General features: G+C 42.0%; 1 protein-coding gene across 2 annotated transcripts; it reads left to right on the top strand.

The window, feature by feature from the left end:
• The first annotated feature begins 938 nt into the window (after positions 1-938).
• Positions 939-14214, top strand: LOC122787038 (leukemia inhibitory factor receptor-like). Of its 2 annotated transcripts, XM_044053583.1 has the most exons (16): positions 939-1308; positions 2271-2540; positions 3284-3407; positions 3487-3644; positions 4954-5099; positions 5181-5334; positions 5800-5861; positions 7576-7804; positions 8557-8736; positions 8823-8924; positions 8997-9167; positions 9743-9871; positions 9949-10042; positions 10138-10204; positions 11325-11810; positions 13713-14214. In XM_044053583.1, the coding sequence occupies exons 1-15, from the start codon at positions 1182-1184 to the stop codon at positions 11766-11768; spliced, it is 2457 nt and encodes an 818-aa protein (XP_043909518.1). In that variant the 5' UTR covers positions 939-1181; the 3' UTR covers positions 11769-11810; positions 13713-14214. The 2 variants fall into 2 exon arrangements, with proteins under 2 accessions (XP_043909518.1, XP_043909517.1); XM_044053582.1 differs by lacking the exon at positions 13713-14214 and having other exon boundaries at positions 11325-12605.
• Positions 14215-14876: the final 662 nt, after the last annotated feature.

Genomic DNA, 14876 nt, shown 5'->3' with positions numbered 1-14876 from the left:
GTTTATTATTCAATACACCTGATCAGTGTGTGTGTGTGTGTGTGTGTGTGTGTTAGATATGAGCAGAAACAATGTTTGTTGTTGCTGCTGCTCACTTTGGTCCTACTCAGCATTTCACGTGTCAAAATACAGACAATCTTGTCTCTGAGTGTGTTGTTTACGTCTCTGTCTCTGAATCTTGTACATATTTTTATTTTCCTGCTGGTGCCTTTCTTTTGTCCTTTCAGCAGGGGGCGTCAAAGTCAGAATCAGACTTTCTTTCCCCACTTTATTTTTTCAAAATTGTTTTGAAACAAATGTACACTGCAAAATCTGTGACTTGTCAGACTTGACTTGTGCAGCCAGTGAATGAAGGTGAACATAGAGCAGGTTTAATGTAAGGACGTGTGATGATTACGAAGGTAGAAATAAAGCATTTTATCAAATAAAATCAGGTTCATTGTCATTTTGCAGGACACACACACAACACACAAGTGTAAACAAATTAAGTATTAAAGACTCATTGTCAATACACTCCTTTATCTCACAAGGTTAATACTGTTAATAACAGAAATTTTGTATCACCACGAAATCTTAACACTTTCTTTGCTGCGTCATAAACTACATCCCCAGAAAATCTCATTAAAATCAGTGTTTTAATTTTTGAGATATGCTGCTCAAAAAATTATAAAGGTGGCTAAAAACATAAAATATGTTTAACCTCATTTAAAAATGTAAACAAAAGTAATTCATTATAATTATTTAATTAAACAAAAGCTTAAAAATGGAAATGGATTCATGGAAAAAAATCTTGAGTAAAAGTTAATTTGGTGAACTTTTCCTGGAGAAGAGACTCATTCCTGGTTCTGTTTGAAGCTGCGATTTAAAATAAGGAAAGAGGCGTTTTTTTTCCCGTCAGAAAAGAAGCTTACACTGGAAAAAAGAAAATATGAAAACAAGCGAGGTCTGCCCACTCTGACTCACGGTAACCAGGAAGCCTCATTTCCTGCCTCGACTCCACATGGATTTCACAACTCCCAGATTGACTTCTGTGGAAGGGTGTGATCAGTTTTTGTAACTTGACACTGCTCTGACAGAGTGAGAGCTGCACAAAGTCGAAGTCTCTCCTCCTGGAAACATCTCTATCATCGTCATTTTCACTTACCAATATGAACGCACGCTCTGTGGACAAACAGTGAAAGATGTTTCCACTTAAGAGTCGAGTTTGTGGAGTCGAGTCTGTGACGAGGAGCAGGAGGACGGTCGTGGTCACATGGGTTTTATTGGCATTGTTGTTCTGTGGGAGGAGAACGCAGGGAGGGGAACATGGTGAGTGTTGCCTTCACTGACCTGTGTCAACAGGTTATTTCAGGCTCAGTGTGCTCTGAGCGCCACCTGCAGCCTGACATATGGAGGCTCGCTGTCATTTAGGGTTTCTTTAAACTGTAGTCGGAGGTCGGAAAGTCAGAGGAACGTCACCCAGGGTTCCCACGGGTCTCACAAGTCCTTTGCATGAAAGAAGTTAAGTTGATATTTAAGAAGATGTTACGACGCCACCTACTGTTTCATGCCCTGCATTGCTTGATCTACGTAGACGAGGCCGACGCAGGACAAACGTCACGAGATAATTACTAGCGGTGTCGTGGACTCTACGTGAGATTCCACGCAGAACAACGAGCGAGTAAAGTTAACCAAGCCCTGTCTCGCCAACGAGAATTTCAAAGACTGACTTTGTCCAACATCCCGAGGACAATCACTTGTCCAGAAGCAGACCACAAAAGTGGACGCCTTACACTGTGTCACATTCAGTCCTTGAATTATGAGGAAATTGGTCCTGGAAAGTCCTTCAACAGTCCTTGATTTTGATTGTCAACCAAGGGGATGAGAACCGTGAGCGTAGGGTTCTTCCTTTCGTTGCGCTCTTCAGGCACAAAAATTAGATGTCACATTTTTTTGACACTAGTCCTTTAGTCTATGATATCGCAAGAATGTTTTTGAATATGTTAAGTTGTGAAAGAGAGATTTTTTCAACAGAAAAGTGAAGTTTGTGTTTTGTGTACTCTTGTGTACTCTTTTGTGTAAAATGGAGGATTTAAGCTCTCATGGACTCAGGAGCTGCTGCTCGTACTGTCGCCTTATTTGGTCGGTTTGTGCCAGTTTGTGAATCTGAACAAATGATTTCAAAAGTCAGAGTCACAAAATAACACATGTGAACTGACCGAGTATCCACGATCTCAGATCTCACTTTCTCATCAGTCAGATTCACTGATTGAGATGTTTTTTCTCCAAAGGGCTGATGGTTTTTCCACGTGACCAAACGTTTCAGGTGGGCAGCAGCGCCACCTTCTACTGCGTTCTGCCACCAGGACAGATGTTTGACCAGATGTACGTGAACGGGCAGAATAGCACCACCAACGTGGACGCCGTCAGGATCAATGAGTCGACCTTTGCCCTGACCGTTCACCTGGAGCGGCCGTCAGATATAAGCTCCACGGACATCATTTGTAAAAGCAGAAACCAGGAAGTTCAGATGCAAGGCGGAGCCTCGGCTTTCGTCGGCTGTGAGTCACTGTGACAGCCAGAGGGCACTGTTGTATCACATTTGTATTTTTTTGTAACAAAACAATCATGAGATAAAATAAAAAAAAAAAAAGATATAAAAAAGTTTTTCTCTCCCATACCAAAGTCCATGGAGAAAATCATCAATTTAAGATTGTGTGGACACAGGAGCTGCTGGTCTACTGTTGCCTTGTTTGGTCTGTTTGTGTCGCGGAGGTTCATCTCAAGGATGGATTTTAAACACCGAAGCTACTAAACGACTGCCATGACCTTACCTGAGAGAGGCAGCGGTGGTTCAGCGACTCATGTGCGTTGGGGATTTGAAATTGTTGATTTACTCTATGGACTTTGGTGTGGGAGAGTGAGCGGCTTACAAGGCGGCACACATTTCAGTTTACTGATGGAAAAGTCTTAAGTCTTAACAGTGAGATAAAGCGTTGTTTACGTGAGCTGATGTAGATTTTTATTACATTAGTCTTTTGTTAAGTTTGTGATAAGTCAGTTACCTCATTATGCCACGAAAACCTCCAAAGGAAATAAGACTTTGGTGTTTGTGGGTATAAACGTCTTGCAAGTTTTGTCCAAACGTTCACCTGGACTCGCACATTTACTGTGTAGATTTGGGAGGTCAAAGGTCAGAGCTCAAGGTCAAAGTGCCCTAGTATTAGCCTCTTGATCATTTTAAGTCAATGAGCTCACGTTTTATAGTCTGGAAATGAAAAAGTGTGTTTGTCTTGATGCTCAGATCCGCCTGATGACAAGACTCTTCAGTGCGAAACCAGAGATCTGGAATCAGTGGAGTGTCACTGGAAAGTCGGACGAAGCACACACTTGTCCAGAGAACCCACGACTTATCGTCTGCTTGGAGGGTAAACTTTCCGTGTGTTTTCTGAGTGATGTAAATTAGTCAAACTGTAAAGTTTATTTCCTGTGTGTTGTGTCCTCTAGTTCATGTACAGCAGCAGTGTCAGTGTCTGCGTCTCGAGGCCAATGTTCTCAGAAGGTTCACGTCAAGGTCGTCGCTGGTGTGAGAAACTGGACGTTAACGGCAGAGAATGTTCTGGGGAAGGTGGAGCTGACGGAGACAGCAGACCTGACGCACAGAGGTCAGCCTTCATCTCTGCTACACTGATGTTTGATAGAGGAGACGTTTTAAGTTCAGTTCACTGAACACAATTCTGTTCAAACAACAACAACTTTAAAACAAATTCACTTTAACTTCATTTAGATGATCTTAACCTTTCTTGTAAACACGTGTAACACTGTCTTAACTTATATAAACTTAGTTCTACTATCTATTCTTAACATATCTCATCCTGTCTTATGTTAACTTTATTTTATGTAACTTTTCTTTAACTTATATTAACTGAATTTTTCTTTTGTCTTAACTTGTAATGACTTAATTGTATTCACTATTTCTTAACTTATCTAGTACTATCTTTTGTTAACTTTATTTTGTTTTCCTTTTTCCTAACTGATATAAATTGAATGTAACTTTACTTTATTTAACTTATATTGACTTTATTGTACCTGCCGTTTCTGAACTTATCTATTTGTCAGTCAGTCAGTCATCATCTAACCGCTTTATCCTCCACCAGAGGGTCGCGGGGGGTGCTGTGCCAATCTCAGCTACATCGGGCGATAGGCGGGGTACACCCTGGACAGTTCGCCAGTCCATCGCAGGGCCACACACAACTAGAGACAAACAACCATTCACTCTCACACTCACTCCTACGGTCAATTTAGAGTGTCCAATTCACCTAATCCCCAAATTGCATGTTTTTGGACTGTGGGAGGAAGCCGGAGAACCCGGAGAGAACCCACGCACACACGGGGAGAACATGCAAACTCCATGCAGAAACCCGGGTCTTCTCGCTGCAAGGCGAGAGTGCTAACCACTACACCACCGTGTGGCCCCTTATCTATTTGACGTAACTTAATTTAATCTTGCTTATTTAAACTCATCCTAACAGAATTTTCCTGAACTTATCCAGTGGTATCTTATTTCAACTTAATTTTACTCTACTTGTCTCAACTCATATTAGCAGAATTTCACTTTAATTTAACTCCAGTGACATTGACTTAATTGTGCGGAATTTATTTAGCTGTGTTATTTTAACTTAATTTTACTGGGCTTAATTAAACCCATATCAAATTAATTTTACTCCTTTACTTATAAAATGTATTTTCACTTATCTTGAATTCATTAAACTTGTCTTAGCTTATTTCGTCATCTTATTCTTTTTTTTTCCTTCTTCATTTGAATGAACTTATCCCACCTTATCTTCAGTGGACTGCAGTTTACTGCTTCACCACTGGGTGTCACTAAATTTTACATGTTAAACCCTTGACACTGAGTCTGCGGCGCCCCCTGCTGTTCACACTCACATGACTCTGTTTTTGTCTCGGTTTCAGTTCGCATGTTCGCACCGGAGGACGTGACCGCTTCAGCCGTGACGCGCAGAAAGGTGACCCTGAAGTGGAGGTGGACGGTTCAGCGGTACAGGAAACTGAACGTGACGTGTCGAGTCAAAGTTAGTCACGACGGAACCAGTGTCGTGGTGAGTGCGTGTGATGTTCGCGGCTGGTTTTTGTTAAACTCCTCCTCCTCTGACGTCCTCTCATCCCTGTGGCGTCTCCAGAGTGAAGCCTCTGGTGTTGGTCTGAACTCTGCAGTTGTGACTGAGCTGATACCAAACTGGAAATATAACGTCACGGTACAATGTAGGACGACGCAGCATTCCTGGAAATGGGGCGACTGGAGCTCAGCGTCCGCGTTCCACACAGAGGCTGATGGTCGGTGTTTTTAGCCTTGTTTTAACTGCATTTACATACAAAAGATCTAACGGTGTTATCAGTACATCCACTAGAGGGCAGCGCACAGTTCAGAGTTTCCGACGTCAACGGAATGAGGTTGTTGTTGTCAACCCTCGAATGAGACTTTGCCAACTCTTTTTGTTTTATGACATAGGAAGTTTTCACACGTGACATCCCTCGGCGTGGAAACGGTAAAGCCGTGAGAACATTGCTGCTAGGCAACGGCAGCACCAGCTAGTGTGCTAGCACTGCAAACGCCAGTGTAACCAAGAAAGACAGACGACGTAAGACGTCCGTTTAGAAACTACCTGAGGATTTACCTCCGTGGACGTCGCAAACTCTGAACTTCAGAAACTTCCCAATTCATTGAACGCACGCATGTTTGAAATGATTTAAATATTGATTCATCTGAACTCTAGTGTTTATGTCGTGTTTCTGTTTCAGTTCCAGATGCTCTTGATGTTTGGATGCAGATGAAGCAAAACCACATTGTCGTTATCTGGAAAGTAAGTTTTTAAACAAAGCGTCATTTAGTAAATGACAAATAAATACTGTGATTAGGGGATTTATCAGCAATTAGAAACCGATTTTTTCCATGTACAAATGTGCCATTGAGCTTTAAATGAGTGCGCTATTGTAACCGAGCAACAACACAAAAAAAAAACAGAAAGAGAGAAAATAAACAAACAAAACAAAAAAAAACATCGTACCTTCATGTGCTTGTACAGTGACACAGGAAAACAACAAAAAAACAACAACACCTGAACCATATGCATATTCAATGAACATCGCCTGCCTGCCCAGCTACACAGCAAAACAATACAAAGAACTCAAAACAGGACATAGTCCTGAAAACGTGGAGGAGGCCGCACCACACGACCTCTATGTGATGGTCCGGTCTCAAAGTCCAAACCCCCACACAATGCAGACTCCCCCTCCCCAACCAGAGGCTGATCTGCCACCAGTGGGGTCAGGGGAGCACCCAGAACAGGGGCGGATCCAAAGGCAGCAGGGGTAGAAGGAACAGCCTGAGTAGGCATCGGCAGCGTGTACGGCTTCAGCCTGTTGTGGTGAACCACCTGAGCCTGTTCCGCTGGGTCCATGTGATTGTCGATACGATATGTCAAAGTCGCATCGCCATTAGAAGCTAGTGCCTGCACGACCCGATAAGGGCCTCTCCAGTGCGGCGCCAACTTGGTACGACTCTCGGTGGGGTTGTTCAGCCACACCAGTGCACCCACTCCATAGGCACGGTGACAGCTACCCTCGTCATGATACCGTCTCTGTCTCTCATGGGCCTCTGCAGAGTTAAGTCGGGCCACACAGAAGGCGGGCTCCAACTTCTCTACGATGGTCAACGCATACTCAGCCAGAGACCCAGGGCCCTGAGTGTCCAGGACACTAGAGGGCACCAGAGCCTCAGCTGGAACCCGGGCCTCACGTCCATGCAGCAGATAACCGTGTACTGGCGTGTTTAGAGGTGTTATATGCGAAAGCCACCTGTCCCACTCACCCCCCTGAGAGAGTAGCATTTTAGCCAGCTGATCAATCAACGTCCTGTTATAACGTTCCACCATGCCATCAGATTTAGGATTATAGGCAGTGGTGCGTGTCTTCTTTATACCGAGAAACTGACAGAGACCTTGGATCACCTCAGCCTCAAACTGCCGGCCTTGGTCCGCATGCAGCATCTCTGGGACCCCGTGTACCAGAACATAATCTTCAAACAAACAGCGGGCTACTGTCTGAGCAGTCTGATTTGGCAGAGCATATAGAGAGACAAACTTGGTGAAATAATCCTCCACCACTAAGATGTATCGGTTCCCCCTGGTCGTCAGGGGCAACTCCAAAATGGCCGCCCTTTTTATTATATACGTAGAACAAGAAGGGAGCGGAAGTCTCTGCTTTAGCGCTGCTGTAAATTCAACAAATAACATTTAAAGCATGTCAAATTTAGGTCAATTGAAGATAAATACTTATATTTCCTTTTTTGTACAATCACATGATTGTATGAGTTGTTGTTTTTCATCACTCCAGAGCAAGCCTTTTATATTTATATCAGGGGCCGGGTCATGTTTTTATGCTACAGACCGGAGCTTTACTCTGCGACACTATTCACGATTCATTTAATACAAGAATAAAATTCATTCCCAAAGACCTTGAAAGCACAAACCATAACCACTGCCAGGTTCATCATGTTGTGATGTTCCCCTCCCACAGGAGCTGCTGGACCACCAGAGTCATGGACGCATCATAGATTACACAGTGACCTGGACTGAGACGACAGCGACGGAGCAACAGCGCAACACGACCACGGTGATTCACAGCAAACGCAGCGTGGTTCTCAGTGTGGACACCAGCAGCATCCGCTATCGCATCACAGTTACAGCAAGAAATGACATGGGCAACTCGCCGCCGTCGACCATCACCACCCCCAACGTCAACACGGGTATGAACCTGGAGGAAGTCAACTTTCCAAGTGTGACTTGAAATAGTGTCCTACTAACTCCTTTTAAAAATATGTTTTTAAACAAGTTTCTTTGTTTTTCATGACTGGCCGAGCACAAAAGTACAATTTAGAATTAGACAATAATCTGCTAATGTTTTTAGCCACACAAAATAGCAATTTAGTGTCCTAAAAAGCTATTTTTGAATAGCAATTTTTGGATTTACAACAAATACTGAACTCATTTTCCATTTCTTTGTTGTCATCTCCTTGTGTTTTTGTACACCGCCTGCCACGTATTATTCTCGTTTTTCAATTACAATTTTACAGCGCCTCTCTTGAAATAATGTTGTTTTTGGCAAACGTTTTAAAGAACAAAAAAAGAATAAGATTTCTCTTTTGGTTTATTGTAATTTAAATTTTACAATGAAATTTCAAAACTGAAATGAAAAACATAATCTTTTAAGTTCTATCACCGCCTGTGATACACCCGCAGGCCACCAGGGGTGTTGGAGCTGCTGCTCAAACCTTGGGAATTATTGAATTAGACTATTCTTGAATATAGTATTATAACCTTATAAAGTTGTAAAGTCAGCTACATTTGAAACACCAGTGTAATGAACATATTAAACAGATTTTAGCTCGGTTTTGGTCTCCACCAGAAATATCTGCATCGAAAAGTTTGATGGAAGTTTTTCTTTTTTTCTGCCAAAAAAAACCCAACGATCCCTGACACTGTGAATATTAATTTTCAGATCTGGCCAGCGTCCACACTTCTCGGATCACTGGCGTTAACGGCAGCTTCCCTCTGTCCTGGTCGTCCAGTCCGGCTGCGAGCTGCGGCTACATCGTGGACTGGCGTCCGACCTCGCGTAACGACACCGTGGAGTGGCTCAAAGTGTCTCGTCATGAAACTAGTGCCAATATCCTTTCAAGTATGTTCTATTTCTCTGACTGTAAATCATGTGCATCGATGAAAAGCTTTGTTGTTACAGGTTTTTTGTTGGTTTGTCTTCGTCAGAAAGCTTCAAAGACGGACTGAGATACTCTTTGTCCATATTTGCCTGCACACACGGCGCTCCAGAGCTGCTGGAGAGACGCGAGGGATACGTTCGCGAACAGGGTAAGAAAAAGGGAACTTTGCATCTTTGTTTCTTTTCTTCACTTAAATCTAAAAGTGCTTTTACTTTGGCAGTAATTCCAAGCGGCCTTTTTACGGCACTTGGGTGGAGACAGCAGGGGTCAAAGGTCGACGTGACCTGGGCTCCAGTGGCTGTGAGTGAGCAGACTGCGTTCATCGAGGGCTACGTTCTCTACTGGTCCAACAGCAACAGAAGCAGCAATGTAGTCTTTAATGTGAGCACAGGTATCGTACCCTCCACTTGTTTTAAGCTATGAGGCTACAAATGATGCGACGGGTGTCGTGCGGCATAAAAAAACAGAGCAGAAACACGGGGAACTCAAACAGGACATGCACGCAAACACGAAATGTAAGAATCTGAACAAAGTGAACTGAAATAAACAAATGGCAAATGGCAGGTACTGATATTTAAATTTCAAAATGTCACTCAAAAACACATTTTCTGCCAATTTGACTCACCACCGGCATCAATACTTGTGAGGAAAGGAACAAAAGGGAAGAGAAGTTGAAGTTATAGTGTGTTCTGTTGCTATGTTTAAATTATTGTAAAATTTGGGAATCAAATTTACTTGATTTTGAATTTGCTAAAATTAACTTTGACTTTACGACATGTGAACGCACTTAACTTAGGTGTGACGTCATTCCTAGTGTCTGAATCAGGCAAAGATTTCCAACAGAATTGGAACGCCTTCTTAAACTGGATAAAGCAGCACTTTTTTTATTTACTTTTTTATGTAGACAGAGATTGTAACATGATTGTCTTGTAAAACTGTTATTTTAACGACCTTCAACGACCTCAGATAACCCTGACGCCACAAGCCTCACAGCCACAGACCTGGAAATCACTACGTACACGTTCACAGTGAAGGCGCTGACTGCAGTGGGAGAGTGCGGCACCACATCCTTCACTGTCACCTTGAATTCACCGAGTATGTTTGTTTTCCCACTTTCACGCCTTGTAAAAGTTTAAGTTTCTGCTCTGTAACCGATCTATTCGTCCTAACAGCCGATAACTTGATCAGAACAGTCGTCATTTCCCTGGTCTCTGTGTTTTTGCTCCTGCTCCTCATCACTCTGCTTTGCTGCAGACAATGGGAGTGGTACGTGTAATATTCATAATATGTTGTTGTGTTTTATGGTCATGTTCAAATTTGCTTTGTTGAGATTCATTGTCATATATTTTTACCACCAACAGCATCAAAAGCAAGATCTATCCTCCCATCCCTGAGCCGATGTTGACGGACAAGTGGATGCTGTCACAGGTAAATCCTCAGGTTTAAAGAGGCACATCAAAGCATTTTTTTCAGTTTTACATTATTGACAGAAGGTCAGAACAATGGTATTGAACTTTGTTATGACAGATACCACTGAGTTGTACTGAAGGAAACGTAGGATTTAAATGTTTCTGGGTTGATTTGCAGTGCTTCTGCTTTTAATTCTAAATTGTTAGCATAACAACTTAATGTACTATACTATCATACAACTATAATATTGATTGGCCATCAGAATGTTAGTATCATAAGAACTAAACTGGTTTATTAATTGACTTGACATCCTGGTCCCTTATGATGATCATTCTAATCACTTTTTGTGACCAGTTAGCAGCAGAGCTAATGACATTTCCCATCAGCCTTTGCTGTACTTTGTGTTAGCTAGTTTAAACATTTCATTTTAGCATTGTAACTGTGATTGATGTTAGCATGCTAACACAACTAGTATTGTTAACCACACATTGTTGAAATATAAAAACGTTAGCATGCTATTATTTTGAACTAATATTGGAAACATAATATTTAATAGCCATCAAAATGTTAGCATCATATCATACGATGCAATCGCTTACCACTAAACTGACTAAACAGTTTTATTGCAGAGCTTTTATTGGCTAGTTTAGCATTTGAACACCAAGTAATATGTTAAACATTATATATAGATATCTATATCTATATCTATATAGATAGATAGATATATATATTAATCATAATCATCATGTAAACTTTGTAACTATGAGAATGTTAGCATGCTAACACTGAACTGATATTGTAAGACAACACATTCTCGAGATATAAAAGTGCTAGCATTGAAACTAAGTTGTTAGCATGCTAATATTTGAAAAATACTAATGCTCATCAGAGTACCTGAGGATGTTAGCATGCTAAGACTTCAGACCATTGTATTTTCCTGTACATTTGCGTTGTAACCGTGAAGATATTAGCATGCTTACATTAGCACAGCCTCACTGTGCTGCTAACATGGATGTAGTCTTGTTGTACCTTATCTGTGGTGAGTCAGTTTTCAGGGAGTGCAAATGATAACACATTTTATGGTGGATTATTGGTTATTGATCACCATCTTTGAGCTAATTCTGAGTCTGTCTCTCAGGTTGAAAACCTTTGTCATCCTCGTTACGTGGATCGGTCTCTCCAAGGCGAGGTCATGGATGTTCCGGAGCTGCTTTGTGAAACACGTCCACCTGTGACTGATCACGTCACTGATGATGAGAAACTGTTTGTTTTTACTCAAACTCCAAAGGGCTACTACAACCAGCCCCTGAAAATCCACTCCACCTCGCCGTCCGCCGTCCCAACCGAGTCCGATTTGCCGTCCTCGCTGTTCAGAGGCGTGTTCGCTAACCCGTCGTATAACCCCACGTTGGCTCCCGACAATGAGTTCAACCCCGAGCTTCACAACTTGACGAGTTTACAGAACAACTGTGACGGGTACACGCCTCAGAGTCGGAGCGTCACTGTGACCCCGACAGACGAGGACACAGACAGTCACTGTGTCGTCACGTACCTCCTGTTACCACAGACTCCGCCCATATAGCTGCTACATCCATCTATCGCTAGATGAGAACAGCCAGTTCCGGTACGTTGTCCTGTGTCATGTTTTGAAAACATACCTTTTTATTCTGTGTTTGCGTTATGGTATGGATCAGTTTGGTAAAGTACGGTACAGTTTGGAATGGTAAAGCCCTGGGTCAGGCTTGCGTTTGGACTGAGAACCGTATCTTTACTTGGTAGGCGGGATGTGGGCGGTGCCCGAAGGCTGTGTAGCGTGACATCGTACCTGGTTATTTTTGGTACTATTCCTAATGGAAAAGCAAAAAAAAGACCTACCGTACTGTACCAAAACAAATCATCTGTTCAGTTTGCATGAATGTGGACAAACAACCCCACCTAGTGGCACAGCGGTGGTCATGTTGTTGTTTTTTTTTTTAATTTGTGGTTTTTAAGGTTGGGCTGATATTGTCAGGTTATTTATTATAAAATATGACACACTTAAACGTTATTACACGCAAAAATTCAAAATTTGAATAACCTGTTTCATGGATATAAAATGGCGTCGTGCTGGTGGAGTTTTCAGTTAGTCGTCGGTACTTTCACCACGTCTGTGGTCGCTGTGGTGACGGGGAGAAAAAGGGGGCGTATGCCTGCTCACATGCATCGTACATATAATCATAATAATAATAATAATAATAATAATGCTTACTGGAAGATTGTGAACATGCTTTTGTGTGTACATTTCAGTGTGATTGTACATGTATTTTTGTTTTGTAAGTGTTAATAGTAACATACACTGTGACTCAGCGCTAGCCCAAGGCATAATGGAACAGCTGCAGGGGGGCCCCAAAAAAATAATAAAGAAATGTACATATCTTTAGATATATTTAGATATTTAAATTGTGGTTTGGTGTGAATAACACAATTGTGTCAATAATAATCAAGTGCATGCTATTCTGAGCTCAGCTTAGGGCCTGTAGCAACCGTTAATGTTATAACAGCCAATAATGTAATAATTGAAATGTAACAAAACCAATAACGTAATAAAGTTGTTGTGCCAATAACGTAATAACGTATTATGTTATTGGCTGGTTATTACGTTATTGGCCTTGCATTAAAAAATCCTTTGATAATGTAATAACTGAGCCAATAACGTAATAACTGAGGTATCACTTTATTTTATTTTCAATTTCTGAAGAGAAAGTGTCACACTTGCCTTAATATTGCATCTTGCAACAGATCCTTAAATATCCGACCTTATAGATACTCCTCCACCCTCAAACCCCCCCCTCCACAGGAGGCCTAAAGGAGCAATTAAGAGTCCATTTGGATTTATGTGTCACTCTTAGGGTTCCTTGATAGTACTCCGTGTATCCAACTCTGTGACCATACAGAAGCTTTGACGGGGCAGTGTGTTGTTCAGTTCCTTATTGTGTCAGCTCTTGGTTTGGATGCCACCTCTGTCACATCACCATGTGGTTACTACTGTCAAGGCTTGCCTCTTTCGGTTCTTGGACATGTTGCTGAAGGACAGGGGGAACATTATGTGAGTTTAGATGGACCTACTCTTCCTTACATTCAAGCCATTCAGGAGGCAGAGATGCATAGTGTCTCAATCTGTCCCTCTGTCTGATGCCGAACCTGCCTCTATGTCTCCAGATGAACGTGACTCTATATTTCATGAATCTGACTCTCTGTCTGAACCTGAATCGGTCTCTGTACCTAATACTGATGGTCAGCCTGTGGATAAACGTGGTAAACGTTGTTGGGGATGCCGTTAATGAGCCGGGAGCTCAATACCTACCCACAGAGATCCTATCGAGAATTATCGGTTGCTACTGGGCCCCATAAAGTCTTGGGCCGGCCCTGCTGTGACGTATAACTTGCTGCTACAGTTGGGGGGAAATAATGTAATGTAATGTCGTCTTCTGCTTATTTGAGGTTTGGTATTTGCGGCGGTAACAGGTTGAGCTTGGTGTTTTCATAGATCCCTCTCCCCCAGCAACCCTTTCCAGCTCCTCCTGAAGGATTCTGAGCTGATCCCAGGTCAAGATGGGAGGATACAATCCCTCGAGCAGGTTCTGGGTCTTCTCTGGTTTCCTTCCAGCTGGACAGAAAGCTCCCTGAATCCGGTCAGATAAGTGAACCCACACGTCGTCCATGTCACTGACCGAGGGCTGAGCCGCTGGAACTCCGTGGTTGTGAAATCCGCGCACGGTCACAGACGGGAAGCTGAGCGGCTTCTGTCTGGTCAGTGAGTCACAGGCGTGGGATCAGAGGGTCAGGCGGGAAGAAGAGAGAGTGAAGTCAGAGCCTGGGAGGAAAGTTATTTCACAACCCATTAGATAGATGTGTGTGGGTGTGTTTTTTTGTTGTTGAAATAGTTTAACTAGCTTTGCTGTTGTGTTTGGAAGAGTTTGGTGATGAGAACTGATGTTCGTCTGGAAAATGAGCCTGATATTAAATAAAGTATGTGAGGGGGAAACTTTTTTTCTGTGTGTGTTTGTTTAATGACTGTTTCTTCAGTGAACACTAGAGGGAGCCAGAACATTATTTCTGGTGTGTGTGTAAATTGAAACTGAACAGTGAATGATTTTATTTAATTAATATTCCACTGTTTGACTGACGATAGATTTTAAATGTGTGAAAAAAACCAGACTTAAATAAAACACATTATTACAAAAATAGCTTTTATTATTCAAACAATTCTTCAAATAAAAAAGTCCAAAGAAACATTAAATAAAATATAAAATGAGATATTATATGCAGTGTGACAATAGACTTCTGTATTCAGGCTAGCAGCTTAGCATTTGTTAGCTGTGGTGGAATAGTGCTCTTTCATCACCTCTCTGCAGAATAATCTGAGTTTAGGGTTTAAAAAAAAAATACTAATTCAGTTTTTGGCCGGTGTTTAAAAGACAACAAAATCTATATTTTTTTGTGATTCATGTGATTTCATTTTGGTAAATCCTGTGCTCAGCTGGTGTTGTCTTTTACAAAGGTTTAAGTTGTATTTAAAAACGGCAGATTAATTCAGTTGTGGTGTTCCGCAAGGCTCCATTTTTGGCCCCATACTTCTTTAAACCGACTTTCATGCTTTACAGATTCTTTACCCGCGCTGCCTTTTTACGCTTCTTTGCAGTGTAGACAA

Source organism: Solea senegalensis, linkage group LG21 (assembly GCF_019176455.1).
Source record: "Solea senegalensis isolate Sse05_10M linkage group LG21, IFAPA_SoseM_1, whole genome shotgun sequence".
Lineage (NCBI taxonomy): Eukaryota > Metazoa > Chordata > Actinopteri > Pleuronectiformes > Soleidae > Solea > Solea senegalensis.
The sequence above is the reverse complement of the archived record's forward strand: the minus strand, read 5'-3'. Positions and strand labels throughout refer to the sequence as shown.

Coding starts and splice junctions, on each gene's coding strand:
- LOC122787038 (XM_044053583.1), top strand. CDS start 1,182: ATGTTTCCACTTAAGAGTCGAGTTTGTGGAGTCGAGTCTGTGACGAGG. Junction 3,408..3,486: donor ACTTATCGTCTGCTTGGAGG/GTAAACTTTCCG, acceptor TGTGTCCTCTAG/TTCATGTACAGCAGCAGTGT. Junction 7,805..8,556: donor CACCCCCAACGTCAACACGG/GTATGAACCTGG, acceptor ATTAATTTTCAG/ATCTGGCCAGCGTCCACACT.